This window comes from Neofelis nebulosa, chromosome 5 (assembly GCF_028018385.1).
Source record: "Neofelis nebulosa isolate mNeoNeb1 chromosome 5, mNeoNeb1.pri, whole genome shotgun sequence".
Classification (NCBI taxonomy): domain Eukaryota; kingdom Metazoa; phylum Chordata; class Mammalia; order Carnivora; family Felidae; genus Neofelis; species Neofelis nebulosa.
In genome coordinates this window covers 26,878,267-26,901,182 of record NC_080786.1, presented here as the reverse complement: position 1 = coordinate 26,901,182, position 22,916 = coordinate 26,878,267, and the positions used below count along the sequence as shown (strand labels likewise).

Genomic DNA, 22,916 nt, shown 5'->3' with positions numbered 1-22,916 from the left:
CGCTGTGCTTCTGCGGATCCATCCCTCCGGGGGGTCTGACTCCCTCCCGGTGCCGCAGGGCCCTCCTGAAGCGGATCTCCAAAGGAAGAGCAAGCTGAGCCTGCCCCTCCCACCCCTGTGCACCTTGCGGATCCACCCCAGCTAATACGCCAGATCCCCAGCACCACAAGCCTGGCAGTGTGCAAGTAGCCCAGACAGGCCACGCCACCCCACAGTGAATCCTGCCCCTAGGAGATGGGAAGAGAAGGCACACACCAGTCTGACTGTGGCCCCAGCGGTGGGCTGGGGGCAGACATCAGGTGTGACTGTGGCCCCGCCCACCAACGCAAGTTATTCAAGACAGCACAGGGGAAGTGCCCCGCAGTTCCCACCACTCCAGGGACTACCCAAAAGGACAAAACCGAAGAATTCCCCTCAGAAAAACGTCCAGGAAATAACAACAGCTAATGAACTGATCAAAAACGATTTAAACAATGTAACAGAAAGTGAATTTAGTATAATAGTCATAAAATTAATCACTGGGCTTGAAAACAGTATAAAGGACAGCAGAGACTCTCTTGCTACAAAGATCAAGGGACTAAGGAACAGCCAGGAGGAGCTAAAAAATGCTTTCAATGAACTGTAAAATAAAATGGAGACAACTATGGCTCGGATTGAAGAGGCAGAGGAGAGAATAGGTCAACTAGAAGATAAAATTATGGAAAAAGAAGAAGCTGAGAAAAAGAGAGATAAAAAAATCCAGGAGTATGAGGGGAAAATTAGAGAACTAAGTGATGCACTAAAGAGAAATAATATATGCATAATTAGTATTCCAGAGGAGGAAGAGAGAGGGAAAGGTGCTGAAGGTGTACTTGAAGAAATCATAGCTGAGAACTTCCCGGATCTGGGGAAGGAAAAAGGCACTGAAATCCAAGAGGCACAGAGAACTCCCTTCAGACGTAACTTGAATCAATCTTCTGCATGACATATCATAGTGAAACTGGCAAAATACAAGGATAAAGAGAAAATTCTGAAAGCAGCTAGAGATAAACGTGCTCCAACATATAAAGGGAGACCTATAAGACTCGTGACCGATCTCTCTATTGAAACTTGGCAGGCCAGAAAGGAATGGCAGGAGATCTTCACTGTGTTGAACAGAAAAAATATGCAGCCGAGAATCTTTTATCCAGCAAGTCTGTCATTTAGAATAGAAGGAGAGATAAAGGTCTTCCCAAACAAACAAAAGGAATTCGTCACCACTAAACCAGCCCTACAAGAGATCCTAAGGGGGATCCTGTGAGACAAAGTACCAGAGACATCGCTACAAGCATGAAACTACGGACATCACAATGACTCTACACCATATCTTTCTATCATAACACTGAACGTAAATGGACTAAATGCACCAACCAAAAGACATAGGGTATCAGAATGGATAAAAAAACAAGACCCATCTATTTGCTGTCTACAAGAGACTCATTTTACACCTGAGGACACCTTCAGATTGAGAGTGGGGGGATGGAGAACTATTTATCATGCCACTGGAAGTCAAAAGAAAGCTGGAGTAGCCATACTTCTATCAGGCAAACTAGACTTTAAATTAAAGGCTGTAACAAGAGATGAAGAAGGGCATTATATAATAATCACAGGGTCTATCCATCAGGAAGAGCTAACAATTATAAATGTCTATGCGCCAAATACTGGAGCCCCCAAATATATAAAACAATTACTCACAAACATAAGCAACCTTATTGATAAGAATGTGGTCATTGCAGGGGACTTTAACACTCCACTTACAGAAATGGATAGATCATCTAGACACACAGTCAATAAAGAAACAAGGGCCCTGAAAGATACATTGGACCAGATGGACTTGACAGATATATTTAGAACTCTGCATCCCAAAGCAACAGAATATACTTTCTTCTCGAGTGCACATGGAACATTCTCCAAGATAGATCACATACTGGGTCACAAAACAGCCCTTCATAAGTATACAAGAATTGAAATCATACCAAGCATACTTAAAAAAAAATACCTAGAAACAAATGAAAATGGAAACACAATGGTTCAAAGTCTCTGGGTTGCAGTAAAAGCAGTTCTAAGGGGGAAGTTTATATCAATGCAGGGCTACCTCAATAAAAGAGAAACATCTCAAATAAATAATCTAACCAATACCTAAAGGAACAAGAAAATAAAAGAAGAAACAAAGCCCAAAGTTAGAAGGAAATAATAAAGACCAGAGCAAAAATAAGTGAAATAGAGGCTAAAAAAAATCATAGGAAACATTAATGAAACTAAGAGCTGGTTCTTTGAAAAGCTAAACAATATTGATAAACCTTTAGCCAGACCCATCAAGGAAGAGAGAGAGAGAGAGAGAGAGAGAGAGAGAGAGAGAGAGAGAGAGAAGACAAATTAGAATTAAGAGACAAGGTAGAATTGACAGCACAGAAGTATAAAGGATCAAAAGAGACTACTCTGAAAAATTATATGCCAACAAATTGGACAACCTAGAAGAAATGAATAAATTCCTAGAAACCTACCTTTCTCAAACTATTCCAAAACACAAAGAGGAAGGAAAACTTCCAAATTCATTCTATGAGGGCAGCATTACCTTTATACCAAAATTGGGGTGTGGGGGGGAAACCCACTACAAGCAAAGAAAATTACAGGCCAATATCCCTGATGAATATAGATGCAAAAATTCTCAACAAACTATTAGCAATTCTAATTCAGCAATACATTATAAAGGTCACCCACCACAGTCAAGTGGGATTTATTCCAGGGTGTGAGACAGGTTCAATACCCACAAATAAAATAAATCAAGTTGTTGTATCAAGACAACACATTAATGAAATGAAGACTAAAATCATATGCATCTCAATAGATGCAGAAAAAGCTTTGACAAAATTCCAGCATCCATTCATGACAAAAACTCTCAACAAAAAAGTTTAGAGGGAACCTCCCTCAACATAATAAAAGCCTTATATGAAAAATCTACAGCTAACATCATATTCAGTGGTACAAAACTGAAAGCATTTCTTCTGAGATCAGGAACAAGACAAGGATGTCCACTCTCACCACCTTTTCCAACATAGTACTGGAAATCTGAGCTGCAGCAATCACACAAGAAATAAAAGGCACTCCAAATTGGTAAGGAAGAAGTAAAATTGTCACTATCTGCAGATGACATTATATACAGAAAACCCTAATGAGTCCATCAGAAAACTATGAAAATAAAGGAATTCAGTAAAGTCACAAGATACAAAATATAAGAAATCCCTTGCATTTCTGTACACTAATAACAAAGTAGCAGCAAGAAAAATTAAGAAAAAAAAATCCCATGTTTAATTGCACCAAGAAGAATAAAATGCCCCGGAATAAATTTAACCAAGTAGGTGAAAGACCTATACTATGAAAACTATAGGACACTGATGAAAGAAAATAAAAACATAAGGAAGTAGAAAGATATCCTATGCTCATGGACTAGAAGAATTCATATTGTTAAAAATGTTCATACTACCCAAAGCAATCTACAGATTCAGTGCAATCCCTATCAAAATACCACTGGTATTTTTTACAGAACTAGAATAAGTAATCCTAAAATTTATATGGAACCATAAAAGACCCTGAATACCCAAAGCAATTTTGAGAAAGAAAAACAAAGTTGGAGGTATCACAATGTCAGATTTCAAGATATACTACAAAGCTATAGTAATCAAAATGGTATGATACTGGCACAGAAACAGACACATAGATCAATACAAAAGAATGGAAAACCCAGAAATACACCTATGCTTATATGGTCAATTAATCTATGACAAAGGAGGCAAGAATACAGTATGGAAAAGACCGTCTTTTCAACACATGATGCTGGGAAAATTGGACAGCTACAAGCAAAAGAATGAAAGTGGACCACTTTCTTACACCATACACAAACATAAACTCAAAATGGATTAAGGACCTGAATGTAAAACTTGAAATCATAAAACTCCTCAAAGAAAACATAGGCACTAATCTGGATCTGTCTCCTCATGCAAGGGAAACAAAAGCAAAAATAAATGAGACTATTATCAAACTAAAGAGCTTTTGTGCAATGAAGGAAACCAGCAACAAAATGAAAAGGCAACCTTACTGAACGAAAGAAAATATTTGCAAAAGGTATATCCAATTAGGAGTTAATATCCAAAATATATAAAGAATGCATACAACTCAACACACACACACACACACACACACACACACACACACACACACAATCTGGTAAAAAAACAAAACAAAAAAAAAAAAAAACGGCAGAGAACTCGAATAGGCATTTTCCCAAAGAAAACATACAGATGGCCAACAGACATGTGAAAAGATGCTCAACATCAGTCATCATCGGGGAAATGCAAATCACAACCACTAGGAGATAATCACCTCACACCTGTCAGAATGCCTAAAATCAAAAACACAAGAAACGACAAGTTTTGGTTGGAGAAGATGTGGAGAAAAAGGAACCCTGGTGTACTGTTGATGGAAATGTAAATTGGTGCGGCCACTGTGGGAAACAGTAGAGAGGTTCCTCAAAAAATTAAAAATAGAAGTATCATATGGCCCAGTAATTCACAGATGCTTACCCAAAGAAAGTGAAAATGTTAATTTGAAAAGGTTTATGCACTCCTGTATTTATTGCAGCATTATTTTTTTAATGTTTATTTCTTTTTGAGAGAGAGAGAGAGGGAGGGGTAGAGAGAGAAGGCGGGCGGGGGGGGTGGAGACAGGGGATCTGAAGCAGGCTCCACACTGATAGCAGTGAGCCCGATGTGAGGCTTGAATTCACAGACTTCAAGATCAGGACCTAAGCCGAAGTTGGATGCTCAACTGACTGAGACACCCAGGCGCCACTACTGTAGCGTTATTTACAGCAGCCAAGATTTGGAAGCAACCTAAGTGTCTATCAGTAGACGAATGGATAAAGATGTGATACGCACACATGCACACACACACACAAAAACAAATCGGATCAAAAAATGGGCAGAGGACTTGAACAGCTATTTTTCTAAAATGACATACAGATGGCCAACAGACTCATGAAAATCTGCTCAACAGCATTCATCATCAGGGAAAAGAATATCAAAACCACAGTGAGATATCGCTATACACCTACCAGAAAGGCTAGATTCAAAAAGATAAGAAATAACAAGAGTTTGCCAAGGATGCGGAGAAAAGGGAACCCTGGTATACTACTGGTAGAAATGTAAATTGTTGCAGACAGTATGGAGGTTCCTCAAAATATCAAAAATAGAAACACAATATGACCCAGTAATTCCACTTCTGAATGTTTACTCAAAGAAAATAAAAACAGTAATCTGAAAAGATAAACATCCTTAGCAATGTTAAGTGTCAATCAATAGATGAATGGATAAAGAAGATGGTATATATATTGCAGTGGAATGTTAATCATAAAAAGAATAAAATCTTGCCATTTGTGGCAACATGGATAGACTCTAGGTTATTATGCTAAGTGAACTAAGTCAGAGAAAGATAAATACCATATGATTTCACTTACACGTAGAATCTAAAAAAATAACACAAATGAACAAAGAAACAACAACAGAAGCAGAAACAGACTCATGGATAGAAGGGACAACCAAATTGGTGGTTGCCAGAGGGGAGGTGGGTGGAGGGGCTTAAGAGGTAGACTTCCGGTTTTAAAATAAGTATGTCATAGGGATGAAAAGTACAGCAGAGGAAATATGATCAATAATATTGTAATAATATATGGTGACAGATGGTGACTATACATCATGGTGAGCACTTTGTAATCTATGTAATTTCTATGTTGCACACCTGAAACTAATATAGTATTGTATATCAATTGTATTTCAATAAAAATTTTAAAATCCTGGAGAGTCATAGAGGTAGAAATGGCCAAGTGTAATGCAAAAGAGAATGAACACATAGGAGAGCATACAAGCCACCACACAATCCCTTAGAAGAGCAGGCAATTAAACAGTGGGGTTTTTTTTACTAAAAAAACCCAATCTCTGTACATAAAGCTGTTGTGCTTAATAAAAACTCAGATCAGGATAAAATTAACCACAGTGACAAAACTGGAAAACCACCTCAAGTATCCAGTTATATCAGACTTTGTTTTTCTTTTCCTGTTAAAATTTTTTTTTTTCAACGTTTTTTATTTATTTTTTTGGGGACAGAGAGAGACAGAGCATGAACGGGGGAGGGGCAGAGAGAGAGGGAGACAGAATCGGAAACAGGCTCCAGGCTCCGAGCCATCAGCCCAGAGCCTGACGCGGGGCTTGAACTCACGGACCGCGAGATCGTGACCTGGCTGAAGTCGGACGCTTAACCGACTGCGCCACCCAGGCGCCCCTTTTCCTGTTAATTAATATGGTGTTAAGATCAGTTTACCCAGTCAGTGCTGTGCTGAAGAAAAAAAAACAAAGAAATTTATTGAGAGACAATGATCAGAAGAATGTCTCTTTCACCAAGCAGCCATGTCATTTATACACAGTGGAAATATAAAAAGTCAACCAATGCAAAAATCCATTCTTAACCCACTGGAACCCAAATATGCCAATGCCTATGAGCTATGCTGGACACAAGGCATTAGGAAATTCCCAAGTCCCCTTATGGAATAATAAGGACATATTTAGTCACATAATAAATGGAAACACTTTTTCATAAAAATTAAGACATACTCTCTCAAGCTAAATGCGTATTAAGCTAAATACCTCATCAAAAGTAGTTTAACAAAACCTTAATAGTGAAGAACAAGACGCCAACGGGCCTTAGGCTGCACTAAATCTGCCAGGGAGACAGGATTAAACTGACCATATTTTCCAGTGCAAATTTTTGACTACAAGGATTCCTATAACAAAGTCTTATTTCCAGTGTTAAGAATGAAGGGGTGCCTGGGTGGCTCAGTTGGTTAAGTGTCTGACTTCAGCTCAGGTCATGATCTCTCACGGTTCATGAGTTCAAGCCCCACGTCGGGCTCTGTGCTGACAGCTCAGAGCCTGGAGCCTGCTTCAGATTCCGTGTCTCCCTCTCTTTCTGCCCCTCCCTCACTCACACTGTCTCTCTCTCTCTCTCAAAAATAAACTTAAAAAAAAAAAAAAAAAAAAGAATGGTAGGTATGTTGGCAGCCAGAATGGGTGAACTTGTTCACTAAGAGCATATATGTCTTTGCCTTCTTGCTGGCATTGAAGGAGGAGTCCATTTCCTTCCCCAGGTATGCTTTAACAACACACACACACACACACACACACACACACTTTGCAAGTCTTGAGGAACATTTTGCAAGTCTTGAGGAACAAGTAACAACTCAAATGAGTATAAAAGCATGGGAAGGACTTCCCAAAGTAGCTGAGGTTGTAAGGCCTTGGAATCTAAGATGCTTACCGTTTTGCCTCTGGCTCCTTTGGGTCCAGTTTCTCCTGGACCACCACGGTCCCCAGTCTCACCCTAATTAAGTTCAGAAAAATAAAATGGTAATTAAAATCCAAGAGCCACATCTCAGTGTGTTTTTAAACTGATTCCAACACGAAGACATTTTTCATATACATTTTAATCTTCAACAGTCTTCTCTGAAGTGTCTGTCCTCCCCCTCCTCCTTTCTCCCCTCCCCCGTTTTATGGCTCTCTACACAGCACAGGGCTGCCTCATTGTTTTACTCTTCCTCCCTCTTTCCAGCCACAACATAGTCAGCTCAGAGACATGAACTGTCCGTGCTTTTTATTCTGCTCCCTGATCGAATCACAGAACTTGACATTTACTCAACTCACTAAATGTTTCCAGCAAAAGTGAAAGCTTTAAGGTAGAGGGCATCATTACTAACTTACTATCAGAAGGTGATTTATAATCACATTGGAAAAACCGAGCCAGGTGAAGGCAGGTTTTGGGTTTCTTTACATTTTACTTTCCTTTGAGCCAAGAAGAAAACACATCATGATAGAGGGGAAGGAGTCCATGTGAGAAGAAAAATGTGATTTTTTTCCTTTACTTATGAATTTAAAAACTAGAAATGAAATTTTAAAAAAAGCCTGCTTCTCTCTCTCCCCCCTTTTCCTCATAAAGGTTTCTTTTTATTCATTGATCATTAACTATTCTTCTATCATCCTAGGATACATTTCACAGCCTCAGGAGTATTTCTGATTGATCTCTACTTAATATGAAGTGCACGGTACCTTAGGTCCACTTTCTCCAGGAAATCCTTCTTGCCCCTATAATTAACAGTATGGAAAATTAATATACGTATCACTGATGTAGGTTTTCCCTGACTTTGATTTTGCCTGCTGCCTCATTGGGTTTTAGTATCTCTGAATCAGCGAAGGGCCAAAACAACTATAAATGAAAATGTACAACATTATTTGAGAAACTAGCTCCAATTTCTAAATTAAACTGTACCAAAATATCATGACAACCTAAGTGGATAAATGCACACATCTGAGGAATTATAAAGCAGCTCTCCTTCTACTGGAGATACATAACAGGACAGCTGGTAATATGGCTGAGTGTCTCTGAAACAGTCCTCTTAAAACATATTTCAATGGAGAAATATGGGAAACCTAGAGTTTAAATGTGATCATTTGTTTTCTGGTTCCCTGTTTACCTTACTTAGTCCATAGACTATAATTGAGGATGTCTGATAATCCCCACTTGATGAAAAAACAATGATTTAAACTGAAGTTTATTTTCTGCTTATTAAATGTAGTATCTCCTCAAACATATATAAAATAGAAAAGAATGGAAAGAAGAAAAATTACTCAAATCTCACTACCCAGAACTAACCGTTAGAAATGGTTTGTCCTGTTTTCTTATTTTTAGGGCGCCTGGGTGGCTCAGTCGGTTAAGCATCCACCTTCAGCTCAGGTCATGATCTCACAGTTGATGAGTTCGAGCCCTGCGTCGGGTTCTGTGCTGACAGCTCAGAGCCTGGAGCCGGCTTCAGACATGTGTCTCCCTCTCTCTCTCTGCCCCTCCCCTGCTCATGCTCTGTCTCTCTCTCTTGCTCTCAAAAATAAACATTAAAAAAAGTTAAAAAAAAAATATCTTGTCCTATTTTCTTATTTTTTATTTTTTTAATTAAAAAAATATTTTTTAATGTTTATTTATTTTTGAGAGACAGAGCACAAGCAGGGGAGGGGCAGAAAGGGAGAGAAACACAGAATCTGAATCAGGCAGGCTCCAGTCTCTGAGCTGTCAGCACAGAGCCCGATGTGAGGCTCAAACCCACAAACTGTGAGATCATAGTTTGAGCCGAAGTCGGCGCTCATCAAACTGAGCCACTCAGGTGCCCCTAGTCATTTTTCCTTTAAGCCCTTCAAAATGCATTTTTTAGCATAATTGGGATAAGTATTCTTTTCTAATTGTTTACATAACTACAAACTTCATATATATTCATTTTAAAGAGGGTGAATATTCTAATGCTATTAGCTACTTAATATTTCTCTTTTATCAGATATTGAGATTGTTTTCAATTATTCTGTAAAGAAAATTTCACTGGAAATGCCTCATTCATTAGTGATTTTTTTTTTCAAAGAAATTTTAGCTTTTTGGGGTTTATTTTTCCAGTCTCTTACATCATTCCTAGTGGGATTTCACTTGGAATTAATTGATCCTTTATAATGTTTTAGACTTTCCAACAAGACTTTGGTATGTCTCCATTTAGTAAAGTTTTATATTTCAGTAATTATTTGTCATAGGTCTCAAATATTTTGCAGAAGGGATATTCTTAACTACATAATGTTTTTGTGGATACTGTTATTATGATTTCTAAGTGGTTATTATTTATATACAGAAATCATTGGTTTTGTAAATTTATCTTACTTCCAGATCCTTAAATATTCAAAATATTCAAAATATTCAAAATGAATTATAATTCTGATACAAAGTTAAAAGTTTTTATTTTTGAGTTATTGCTTGGCTCAATGCACATTAAAAAGGCCCCGTGAAATGTCTCACTAATGGTTAAACAGATTAAGAGAACAAATTTTGGAATGCCTCCCTGAGTAAACTCGAGCACAGAGCTGCTAAGATTAGAGGCACTGTTCAGGCTGTAAAAAGTCAGGCCCTGGCCGCACATCTCTACAGAGAACAGAAAATTAATTTCAAGTTTCAATTGTTGCCTGTGCCTTAAACCATCAAATTGTATTTTCTTCTACCACATTCTCCAAGGGATATCAGCAAATAAGTTATCAAAATCTATCTCTAAATATCCAAGACTGCCCTATTCACTGCTTTTTTTCCCTCTTAAATGTAACAAAACAAAACAAAACAAAAAAAACCAACAAAACTAAAAAAAGCACAAAAAATAAATGAAAATTTTCAGCTTCCAGTCAATGTGTCTTACCTTTGCTCCTTTCCTTCCAATGCTGCCATAACCTGGAGGGCCATCATCGCCCTGTAAACAAAGGCATTAATTACAAACATCCGAGACTACAGACTGGAGGCAGGCTTATCCACAAGAAGACAAGACACCCGGTTTTTTGGTTTGATTAGGAGAAATTAGGAAGCAGGATACTTCCTCTGGAGATGGCCACTGACATTTGGTGATAGTAGCATTAAAGATAACTCTCAGTGACAGATATAGACTGTGCACTGTCCCTTAGTCTCGCTTGTTTCATCTGTAAAGTGGAACTAAAAGTTATAACCACTCATGATGTTATTATGAGGACCGAATGAGAAAATTTGAGGCATACAGTCATGTCAATAAAAGGAGGTAGTGGTGCTTCTGTTTAACACCTGTATTTTTAACACCTTAGCTCTAATCCATTTTCAGTTTGCTAAATGAAAATAAGGCCTTCTAAATTCTTGGTCAATGGCTACTGTCAGACCCTTGCAGAAGGTCTTTGTGACAAGTCCTGAGCTCTGGGGGAGGGTGGGCTGGGTTTCTGATGAACAGGTTCTGATGGGTGGAAAGGATAGAAGAAGGGTTACGGGGATGCTCAAGACACGTTTTTGTCCAGTTTATCATTTGCCTTTAAAAGCATCCTGGCCAGGGTGTTTGGTATGGGCAAGTGGCCACCTTAGGAAAGGAACTAATCCAAGTTAAGGATAATATCTCAGTTTCTGGAAAGTTAAAAGCTAGACTGGGGTGGTATCTTTAATACATGCCCCAGAGAACCACACGTGATATCTATTGAACTAAAAGATTCCAAGGGCCACATCAAAAGTAGGGATCAAATACAAACCGGCAAGCCTCGAGGACCGGGGAGGCCAATAGGTCCTCTTTCTCCCAAATCTCCAGGTTCTCCCTGTCAAACAAAACAGTGAAATGTGTCCTTGTCAGGTTTGTTATTATTTTCTGATAAAGGAAATGAGCAGTGACGGTACTAAGATAATAGTTAGTTATACAACTGCATCCATGTCATTGTATCGAACACAGTGACAATGGCTTTGTGGTCAGGACTGCGAGTTGTATAAGCAATGCAAGGAATTGGCTGTTGTTGGCTAGTGAGGTCTCCTGCATTGACGAATGAAGTCCCAGCAAGACTGATACATTGTTTAGTGCAAGTTGCCATCTTGGCAGCTCAGTACCATGAACCGCACCCTTGGAAATGTCTTACCATGAGTCAAAGAGGAAGCTCTGTACTGTTTTAAAAAATTAACAAAACTGTTTTCCAAGATGATCCATCAAATCATCTGGCTGCTGCAAAGACAACAGACTTCTTAATCTAGTTTTAAGTGCTAATCAAGATAACCAAGTTAGCATGACATTCATGGCAATTGTTTCTGACTTCTGACTAGTAGACCATCTACTGTGGGTTATAAATCAATCTCAGGATTATGCTGAGTGAAGTCCAGCTACTTGGGAAAGTTAACACAGCTCTACAAAAGAAGGTTAACTCCTTTTCTTAAAAAAAAAAAAAAAAAAAAAAAAAAGGAAAAAAAAAGATGTTAGATTTTAGATTTACATAAATGGCAAGGTAGTACACAGAGTTTGTATACACTCCACATCTAGCTTACCCTATTGTTAGCATTATATTAGTTACATTAGTAGGGCCCATTTATCACAATGCATAAATGAATACTGATTCATTCTTATTAACTGAAGCCCATACTTTATTCAGCTTTTTTTTTTTTTTTTTTTTTTTTTTAAGTTTTTACCTAGTATCCTTTTTCTCTTCCAGGATCCTATCCAAGATACCATATCATGTCTTCTTAAGTTCCTTTAGACTGTGACAGTTTATCGGATTTTCCTTGTTTTGACTCCTTGACCTTGACGGTTTTGAGGAGTACTGCTGAGGTATTCTGTAGAATGTCCCTCAACTGGGGTCTTTCTCATGATTACGGTGGATTTTATGGGTTTAGGGGGTAAAGATCACAGAGGTAAAGTGCCATTCTCATTACAACATAACAAGAGAACATTCTATCAACATGGCTATCGCTATTGATGTTAACCTTGACCATTTGGCTGAGGTAGTGTTGGTCACGTTTCTCCACTATCTAGTCATTCCCTGTCTTTCCCATAATGTACTCTTTAGAAAGGAGTGTGGAAACGTACCCAGCCCACACTTTGGGAGTGGGAGTGGTTAAGTCATTTTTAAAGACAGAAAGGCAACCAGTTAAGTGTGAGAAGTGCAAATGGACAAATGTCCACTAGCACTGAACTCAGAGTAATACAGAGTTGGGTTCCATGGCTGGGAAGCAGAAGATCACCTTTCTTTCAGGGTAGTGGTTCTTAAAATTGGCTCTGGGGCCACCTGTCTCACAACTACCTCAGGTCCACATGCAAAGGAAATTCCTGGACTCCACTGGTATGGTCTCTCATATTAGAGCCCAAGAATATGCCTATTTAAATAAGCTTCTCTGCTGATTATTTTAATTTTTTTTAATGTTTATTTTTGAGAGAGAGCAAGCGAGCGGGCGAGCAAGCATGAGCCAAGAAGGGGCAGAGAGAGAGACGAAAACGGAATCTGAAGCAGGCTCCAGGCTCAGAGCTGTCAGCACAGAGCCCAAGGTAGGGCTGGAACTCACAAGCTGTGAGATCATGACCTAAGCTGAAGTTGGACGCTTAACTGACTGAGCCACCAGGTGCCCCTCCGCTGATTCTTATACACAGTGAAATTTGAGAACATCTGCTTTAAGGTACAGAAACAAGGGAAGCCAAATGGCTTGAAAGGGGTCACTTTTACTATTGGTACAGTCAGGTGTTGAGCCCAGAATTAACCAGTAAGTTGCTTGTGTCCCTGGGTACTTGGGCTTATTGTAGTAAGGTAGGAGTAAGGTAGGAGTAAGTGTTCGGGGCTCATCTCAGTTGACAATGAATCCAGAGGACTCAATTTATCTTGGGACTTCCCAAAGGATTTGGGTTTGCTTTGAGGGTACTTATTTCCAAATTCTTGCCTCTTCATCTTTAAAAGTCCCTGTTATTAATAATGATCTTTTGGGCACAACTACCCTGCTCCTATCTATCTCCTTCCACACTCTTACCTATAACTGGCCCAAGGAGCTCTCCATTCCTGCTGACCTATCTCCTGGTCCCTTTTGTTTCATCCAATGGATTGCTTTCTTCTCACAAGCAAACCTCTATGCATCCGTGAAGCTGCACACAAACACACATCCTACCTCATTGTAAGATAATTGGTTCTCATCAGTGACACCACTTCCCCTGCAGCCTTCCCCAAGGGCAAGAAGGCAGCATTGTTTCTGTTCCAAACTTTCCTTTCCAGAGCACTATTGCTACACTGCATGCTCTAGCAATCCTTTCCTGTTGGAGTTGATTATCCCTGCCATCCACATATCTCATATTTCGCCCTCCAGTCAATAGTCCTTACAACTTGACCGCTGGCCTCCATCACTTCAGCCCTTCTTAGCAGTTCTCCATAACAAAGCAAGCCTCTCTTCTCATGTTCTCATTCTCACCCTCTGTGTCAAGAAATTTCCCCATTAATTACCTGCTCTGACATCTTCAATCTTCTCCTTTCTCTCTGCTCAGATGCACACTACGGTCTCTCCTATCATTGAAAACAAATACCCAGCTTCAATCAGTCCTATACTGGTGGTTAATACCCTCTCCCTGCCCCCAAGTCTTGCTTCTTCAAAGAGTAGTTTATAGCCCTGAATCCATTTCTTCCTCTCCAACACATTGTTCAGTTCTTTGTAGGCTATCTCCCTTTCTTTCCCCTTCTCTCAAACGCTACATTTCAAACTATTCTTTGGAGCGTCTTAGCTACCAGAAGCAATGGCTTCTTCACTCCCCTTATCTATTCTGCACTAGCTGATACAATTGACCTCTCCTTCTTCAACTCTTCTTCTCAGCACCCAGTGTGCATTTCTGTTTCTTTCCCCTCCTTTCTAATGACTGTCTCCCCTTATCCTTCTTACAAATAGATATCACTAAGAGTCTTTTTAAGAATCCAAATGCCTCTGAGACCTACAACTCTGACCAGCCATAAACTCTTTCCTCTATTTCCCAAACCAAGTGGTTCCCTTCACTCCTACACTGTCCTTTCTCATGAGTTTCCTGCTTCTGGGATGGTGCTACACGCATGCAGGAAGCCCACAAATCATGTAGCCCTCTTCTTTATACCTTAGTTTCCTACTAGAAGAGTCTTCCAGAATCATGATGAGTTCCTCCTGTCCTCACCCTGTTACATCATCCAATTGTTGCTTGTCTTAGAGACTATGAGAACGTACCCACTAGTCTCCTAGCTTCCTATCTCTCAGCGCTCCAAATATTTCTACACTGAGTGTCCTATTCAAAATCCTCCCAAGTCTGGCTGTGTTCATACACTCCACTAAAAAATTATAAATAGCACTGTACTTGCTACTTAACAAAGCAAGTGACCACAGACTTTGTCTTTTATGTGCCTACCAGACAGGATCATCTTCTTCCCCAAATACCCATTTCCCAGGATTTTCCAACACTGTGCTTTCCTTCACGTGATTTCTTCTCCCTGAAACCCTCCATGCCTCCTCTCTGCTTGCCAAAGTCTTTATTATCTTCTAGGGTCTGCTCCAAGTCTGTATCCTCTATGATGCCTCTTTCCCCAGCCTGGAAATACTTCTACAAACACTATATTTTAACCTCCATTCTCAGACCTGTATCCTGGACTACTTTATGTCATAGATTATTGTCTTGAAAATATTCTAAATTCTGTGGGGACTGACTCCATGTCATCTTTATTATACAACTCAGAAATTCTTTCATTAAGCAAATATTTTCTAAGCAATTATGTGCCAGGAACCGTTCAAAGTACTAGGGATGCATCAGTGAGCAAAACAGTCAAAGAGCTCGACTCTCCTGAAACTGACTTTCTAGTCCAACAGAATGCCAGTACAGTGACTTTGTCTTTAAAGGTGTTCAGCAAAGGTTTACATGCATGGGAGGAAACAAATAAAGAAGAAGAGAGGAGGGGAAGGAAAAAGAGAAGGTCAAAGGAAGGCCTGTCCCAGAACAGTCCTCCTTCCCTGAGGTTCCCCCAGGCTAAGATTGGGTGTAGCCCCTCGTGAAATTATGCTGAGCTGGAATCCTTGACCTCATTGTCGTCCACACCCACGTCCTTAGATGTTGTTGGCTCTCTAAGAATTAAGCCAGGGTGTAGGGGCAATAAGATATTCTCCTTTGTGTTGAAAGGGCTCTGGCTAATACAACCAGACACACTTACTTTGAAGAGAAAACCTTAACTTTGGTGGGCTTAAAGAATGTGACCTACTTTATTTCCTTGGCTTCCCAAATGGCCTGGACTCCCTGCTTCTCCTCCTGGTCCTGGAGGCCCCTGAAACAAAACAAGGATTGCAAATATAGCAGAACATAAAGCAACTTCCCCTTAAACCCTCTGTGTCTCTTCTAAGAGGAAAATGAACCACAGATGGGAAAAGAATTATGGCTTTACTGATTTCTGCTCTGGAAAAAAGTATCACAGCTGTCAAATAAAAACTAGTAAATAAAAGAAAATTAATAAAGTAATTCATGCCAGATGTGGCCTAACTGATCATGCTTCCTTGTGAGTCTTCTTTTCCAAAGAGATTTTACATTCTCACTGTTTTGCTTTTACAGCAGATGTTGCTAAAATGTCTAACATTTAAAGAAGGCATTCCAAATGACATTTGTCTTTAACTGTATTCTGTCTGGTTCTTTGTTTTGCTAGAAAGCATTTTTTTAAAGGTAAACATATATTTATTTGCAACTAATATAATTTGTACAAATAGAAAGTTCAAGAAACTTCCCCCCAAATAATTAGCATTAATAACAAGATATGTTCAGGTGTACCGGATAAATGTTCTGAAATAGTTTTCCCTTCCCTACTGATAAATTAGAAAAGCAAATGTACATAAATCCCCATTTACCGTTAGAAGAAAAAAACTAAAATATTTAGAATTTAACAAGAAAGATAAAGACCCATATAATAAGAAATCTTTAAGATCTTATTGAAGAACGTAACAAAAGTTAAACAGGTGGATAAATATACCACATGTCAATATGGAAAATCTGTTTGATATAATAGAAGTTTCTGTAGCATTCTAGAAAGCATGTTTTATTGGAATAGCTTTAGAACTAACCATTTAAAAATCCCAATTCAGACACAGCCCAACTGCCTTCCCATGTTACTAACACTTGGGATCAAATTTTTCCTTTGGGATATCCAAACATATGGCAACACAAATCTCTTTTAGTTAAAATGTTTACATAGGTACTTGTAATAATTCCAACACCAATGAATGGAAATCATTTTCAAATTTCTTTTTTTGCCATGGTTACTGTAATTTAAAAATAAACAAACCATATCTGTGTAGTAAGCATGCTACTTAGCAAATTTTGTTCAGAAACAAAAAATTATGACATTAACCTTTTTTATCTTGAAAAAATTAAGGATGTACTAAGTTGGACATAAAAAATTTCCTAATAGGAAAGACTGTTAAATAGTATATTGGTTACCAGGGAAGATGATAATAATCTTTCCACAATCTTTGTTTTTTTCTCCTCCCTCTCCCTTATTTATCCTAAAAGAAGAATCTCAATTTCACTTTCCATAGCTGTCAATCCTTTCCCTTCTCTCAGTCCTACCACTTCATGGAGCTAGCTCCCGTGACATCCACGGGATGTTTTCTGTTCTTTTCTGTTCTTACCTTAGTTGATTTTGATCATGTATTCTTTGAAACTTTTCCATTAAGTTCTGTAACACTGGTTACCATGGCCTTCCTGGTCCCTCTCTGGCCTCTTCTCAGCAAACTTCAAAGACTCCATTGGCCTCTTCAATCTCCATGTGCCCTGAGGCTCCTCTGATCTTATTTTCTCATTTAATCCTCTCTTCCTGAGTGATTCCCCCATAGATTCACATATCACTTTACAAAATAATCCCTAAATATTTGAATCTCCAGTTCAGACCACTCAACTAAACGCCAAACCCATAAGTTAAAATGTCTATTGGAACTGATTACCAAAGATAATTAGATTTACTGCAAGTCATACTTGGGTTCATTCTCTTTATTAAGGAAGCCCAAAGTGGAAACTAGGAATCATCATAGACCCCTCCCTTAGCTTATCTCTCAAAACCTATCAAGTATAAGTCCTACAGATTCTATGCCTTTCTGTATACATCTCTCTTCTGTTCCTATTGCTATCATCTACCTTCAGGCCTTCCTGCATTCTGTCTAAATTCCTGGATTCCCTGACTGCAGCCTGGCCTCTCTCTAATCCATTCTTCATGACTTTTCCTTTGGATTTAAAATGTCAGGCTAATGCTGCCACTTTTTCTGAAATTCTGAATAGCTCTCAGAATAAAGTTTATGGTCTTCACTTATTAATACACAAAATCCCCCAAAATGTTGGGACTGCATGTCTCCATTGTCATCTGTGACTACTTCAATCACTGTATGTTTAGGCTTAAACCATCTGAAGTCACCAAATACTTCTTGTTTTATATCTCCGCACTTGTGCAAGTTCTTCCCTTAGCTGGTCCATTTTTCCATCTGGAGAGAGGTACAATCTCCCTGTTCTGAAAATCTTATTTTTAGCATCACTGTTTCAAGAATACCTGAACCCCCTGGCTACACTGGGTCTCACAGATTCCTTTACTCTGTATGTAGTTCTTCATTCATTTCTTTCTCTCATCCACTAGATACTAGCCTGTACATTCCTTGAAGGAGTATACCCTATTGACTTCATATCTCTGGAATTTTGTCTCTAGGTACTTAGTACAGTACCTAGGTACTTAGTAGAGTACTTAGAACCTCTCAATCCACCCATTCATTCATCTATCCATTCACCTCTCCAGGAAAATCCCCCAAGAGGGATGAAATAATGTGTTTAACTTCATTTTCCGTATGAAATGTTTGTGTACTTCACAGGACGAGGAAGTGAAAAGATTTCAATTATCCTTGACCAAAGGCATAAATTGGAAGTCTGGCTTAGGAGTTCACTTTCTGTGCTTCCTTCAGACATAATGAGCTCTAAGAGATGAAATAATTTCAGGGAGATTACTTCATGTGTAGTCACTTTGAGCACACACGAGCACAGTGAGAGATTACCTTGTTTGAAAGCCCTCCAAAATGGGATGGATGGGCAAATGGAGGGACAGAGGGATGGATGGATGGATGCAGACAGAGCCTGGTCATCAGAACATCAGAGAACCTGATCCTGTTTCCTATGCAGGACCACACAAAATACCAGACTGGCATTTGTGATTGCTTGAATAGGCCTCAAGCTTCATTGAATGGTTATCCAGATAGGTTACCTATTCAAATACTGCTGGTTGTATAGGCCACCATGTTTTTAAAGGAAAGGTGAAAAATTCCCTGCAACCCCAGGATATCAAAGAGCCAAAAAGTTACCTTGATTTGAGGCCAAGAGCAGCTATGGAATATAAAAAGAAGCTTAGGGCATTTAAAGGAAAAGGACACCAGCTAGAGATAAAATCTCCATCGGCTTTGTGGCAATGGCAACCTTTTATTGAGTATTTTGTGCAAAGCACTGTGCTAAGAGGTATATGTTTACACTATCCAGACTTTCTCAATCCTTACAACAACACAGTGAGATACATATTATTGATACCATTGTTTACCGATAAAAAATAAATTCTCAATATATTTAACCCCAGATCACTGTTAATAAGAGGGTGAGATGGGAACTGAACTTGATTTTGACTCTGAACTCCTAGCTACTCTGCCTGCTGTTTTGAAGACTGTTTGGGGACAGGATTCCCCAACTCTACTATTCATGCATCAGCTGAGATTGGAGTTTTAAAAATGTGAATATCCAAACTTGATGCAGGAGGCTGGGGCCAGATCTACCCTGCAATATGGGGACTTGGGCTGGGGATCTTTTGCTTGTGTTCAGACTCTGTGACAGAGTCTTCTGCAATCGCAACTGCTTAATACAGGTGTTAAGTGATGATATAAAGGAGATGTTTAGAGTTTAAATGTTTTAAAAATTGTCCTTAGATAGTATCTGATCAGAAAGGATAGCACTAGGATTTGGGGATTAATGGCTGCTACAGTGCCAAGGACACCTCGACTTTGGATGGGATGTGGCTGGGCAGGGACAAGAGATGCAGGCTCTTCTCATGCTTAAAAGGAATCCTGTCACTTATTATTTTCTTGGGGGCAAAACCTTGCCTACAAGGACAACCGGTAAATATCAGGGTGAGCAAAAACTACTCAAGGAGACTAAATGCTCAGCATCTTTAAGAGTCAGATATGAGCTAATTCTGAGAAAAGCAAAAAACAAGAGGCCAGCCCTTGCTGGTGGGCTAATGCAAGAACAAACCCGAGACACCTGAGGTGCTGATCTTGACAGTGCTAATCTAGGACATAGCCTCTAACTCAACTTCTAATCCTTCATGCCTCCTACACTCCATCCATACTGGATCATTTATCGTTCCCCAAACTCACTTTGATATCTCTTTTTAGATTTTCTGGCTCCTTTTCCCAGATGCCTGCCTCTCCCTTGGTCACTGGAAAACACCTCCTTATCCTGCAAAAGCGAAACCACTCTTCTGCTCTAAAGCCATCCTTTGTCCCACCATTCTACCTGAGGTGTAATTCTACATTAGCATTTAGTACATCACATCTCAACTATTCATTTGTATCGGTCTCCTTTATGAGATTGGGAGCGTGCACTTTTATCTTACTACAGAACGCGCACACAGGAAGCCCTCAGTAAATATTTGAGGAAAAGGAGTAGTTGATGGATCATTGAACCTAGATTATGTGGAATGAAATGCAATCACTGCAGTACAGATTATTAGTGTTAGTATTACCACGGCCTTTCTTACACTGGAGACTCCTCGCATACTTTGAGCATAAAATGTCCCTGCTAAATTAGATAATACTGATGCAATGCAGTAGTATTAAACATTTACATAGTGCTTACTACACCGCAGGCACTGTTTGAGAACCTACGTATATTAAACCATTTAATTTCCACCTGATGCAGTAGATACTATTACTATCCTTATTCTGCAGCAGAGAGAATTGAGGCATAGAGAGGTTAAACAAATTACCCAAAGCCACAAAGATAGATAGGAAAGTACAAATCTGGCAATCAAACTTAGGCACCCTGGCTCCAGACACTGTGCCCCTGACCACTATGCTACGCTTGGTAAAGATGACAACAGAAATTCTACTTTATATCCCAAATTGACATGGAATAATTCCAATTTTTCTGGGCATTGCCTGACATTAGTGATTATTTCGCTATAAACAAACAAACAGAATAATTCCAACACTAACTAGAATTAGGATTGGTGTCTGATTTTCCTTTCCTCTTCTAGGCATTGGTTATGTTAGTGTGGTACCCCAGGGTAAACCAGACGAGAAGGAAGGTATGAAAGAAAATGCCATTCTTTTCAAGGTTATGTCTTTTTTCTTACGCCAGAGACTGTACTTCTTTCATATCATAGCCATATACTTGGTTGGATTAGCACATTTTGATTTATGCAGAATTCCCCAACACTGCATGAATTAATAAGTCTTCAGAACACTGTCAACACAACTCACATCCTTTTTTCCAAATATATGTCCTAAGAAAAGCCTTAAGGCCTGCAATTAAAAAACACTCCCGTTATTCCACCTAAATGGCTCGTTCGTGTGTCCTGTATGAAGCCTGTGTCAGTGGATTTATAGAGCCCATAAAGAATAACACTCTCTTGTATATATGATTGGTTTGGTCTCCCGTGGTTTTCTTTTGGAAACAACAATTTTGAAGTCTCATCCATCATGTCCTGAATATAGAAAATTCTACACATCTTTGAAATAGCACTTTCACTGTGTTGACAAGGGTATTTCAAGAAAAGCAAGCAAAGAAAGCAAGCCATGATTTCTAGCCAGATAAATGGAAGAGGTAGAGAGAAGTGGTGCCTTTTGACTAATGCTGGCAATGCCAAGAGGTTGAATGATTTATAACTATGATCAATCTTGCCAAAGCAAGATTAAAGGGGACTCACTCAGAGAAGTACACTATAGGGCAAATGGAATAGCTTATTTGAGTAACAGCCACTTGGATACAATTTTGGATTGTAGAGAAGGGAATTACCAAGCTCTTTGGATTTAACACATCTACATTTTAATATTTTATATAAACAGGTGAGATAATCACCTGATATACATTTCCCTTGGCATTTGCTTTTTTTTTTTTTTAAATCCCAATTGGTGGTGGCAGCGTTTTTAACGATTCAAGGATGTGAATGCAAAATACTTTTCATCAATTTAGTCCTACAATGAAATTTTAAAGTTTTCATGCCGTTTGAAGGAGCACATTCATCAAAATTGGGAACAAATATCCTCACGAGTAGTTATTCATATGCTTTAAAATACTGTGTCATGAGATATAGGTTTATGCAAATAGCTTAACTATTTTGATGATGAACACATCCACTTACGTGTTGGACCATTGCCTAATGGACACAAAGTAACGGATTCCCTTTATCCCATTATCCAGGTGCAAGTCCCAACTGTGTCTCATTCATTCATTTACTAATTGATTCATTATATAAATACATGTTGAGCTCTACTGTGTGGCAGCCCTGTTGTTTTAGGCTCTGGGATATACGCAAGACAAAATTCTGGCCCTCAGAGAGATTAAAGTCTACAAGAGGAGACAACAAGCTAAACACATATACACTATAATAGCAGTTAGGCAATGGCCAGATCAGGTAGGGCCTTTCTACTCAAAGTGTGGTCTGGGAACCAGCAGCATCAGTATCACCTGGGAGTTCATTGGAAGTGTAGAATCTCGGGCCCCACCCCAGACCTTCCGATCTGTATCTGCAGTTTAAAAAGTTGTCCAGGTGATTCTTAGGCACTTTGAAGTTGGAGAAGTGATGTGGGAAAGTCAGTCCCATCACAGGGTGTGTCTGTTAGAATCACCTGGGGAGAATTCAAAGTTACCGGTACCCTGTCCTTACCTCCAGAGATTCTGATTTAAATGATGTGAAGAGGGTTCCAGGTGGTGGAGTGTTTTATAATCTTCCCAGGAGATTAGGACGTGAGTCTAGGTTGAGGATCACTGAAGTAGGTTGTATCCTGGATGCAATGGGAAGCCCCTAATGATTGAGATCAGAGGAGTGGCATGACCCCATTTCTACTGAGGAGGAATTCTTAACCTCAAAGTAACCGCTGAGCTGCTGAGGCAAAGAGGGCTAGAAGTCATCTCCACCTCTGGGTCTGACAGAATGACAGCCCATCCGGCAAGGTAGGGAACGCAATGCGATGTGGCCACCACACTGAACGCAGAAGTCAAACCTTTGCTGGTTCACAGGCAATGAATAGCTCCTTCTGAAGAAAAGACACTGCAAGGACATCCACATTAAAGCCAAGATCAAAGCCAGGTGTAGTCCCTTTCTCTCATTACATACCTGAGGACCTTTAATTCCCAGACCTCCTTTTTCTCCTTTCATACCAGTCTCTCCTCTGGGACCCTACATATAGAGAATTAAAGCATTATTTGTTTTCTAAAAGAGAACACTTGAATAATAACTTGAATATTAAAT

At 39.3% G+C, this 22,916-nt stretch overlaps 1 protein-coding gene across 1 annotated transcript in view; it reads right to left on the bottom strand.

Moving 5' to 3' along the window:
* COL6A6 (collagen type VI alpha 6 chain) overlaps nt 1-22,916 on the bottom strand; it is a 165,731-nt gene that overhangs the window by 43,391 nt on the left and 99,424 nt on the right. Inside the window, exons 23-28 of the mRNA XM_058729869.1 lie at nt 22,782-22,844; nt 15,642-15,704; nt 11,175-11,237; nt 10,334-10,384; nt 8,169-8,204; nt 7,384-7,446 (exon numbers count right to left, since the gene is read on the bottom strand). Coding sequence (XP_058585852.1) covers nt 7,384-7,446; nt 8,169-8,204; nt 10,334-10,384; nt 11,175-11,237; nt 15,642-15,704; nt 22,782-22,844 — 339 coding nt within the window. The remainder of the gene's footprint in view (nt 1-7,383; nt 7,447-8,168; nt 8,205-10,333; nt 10,385-11,174; nt 11,238-15,641; nt 15,705-22,781; nt 22,845-22,916) is intronic.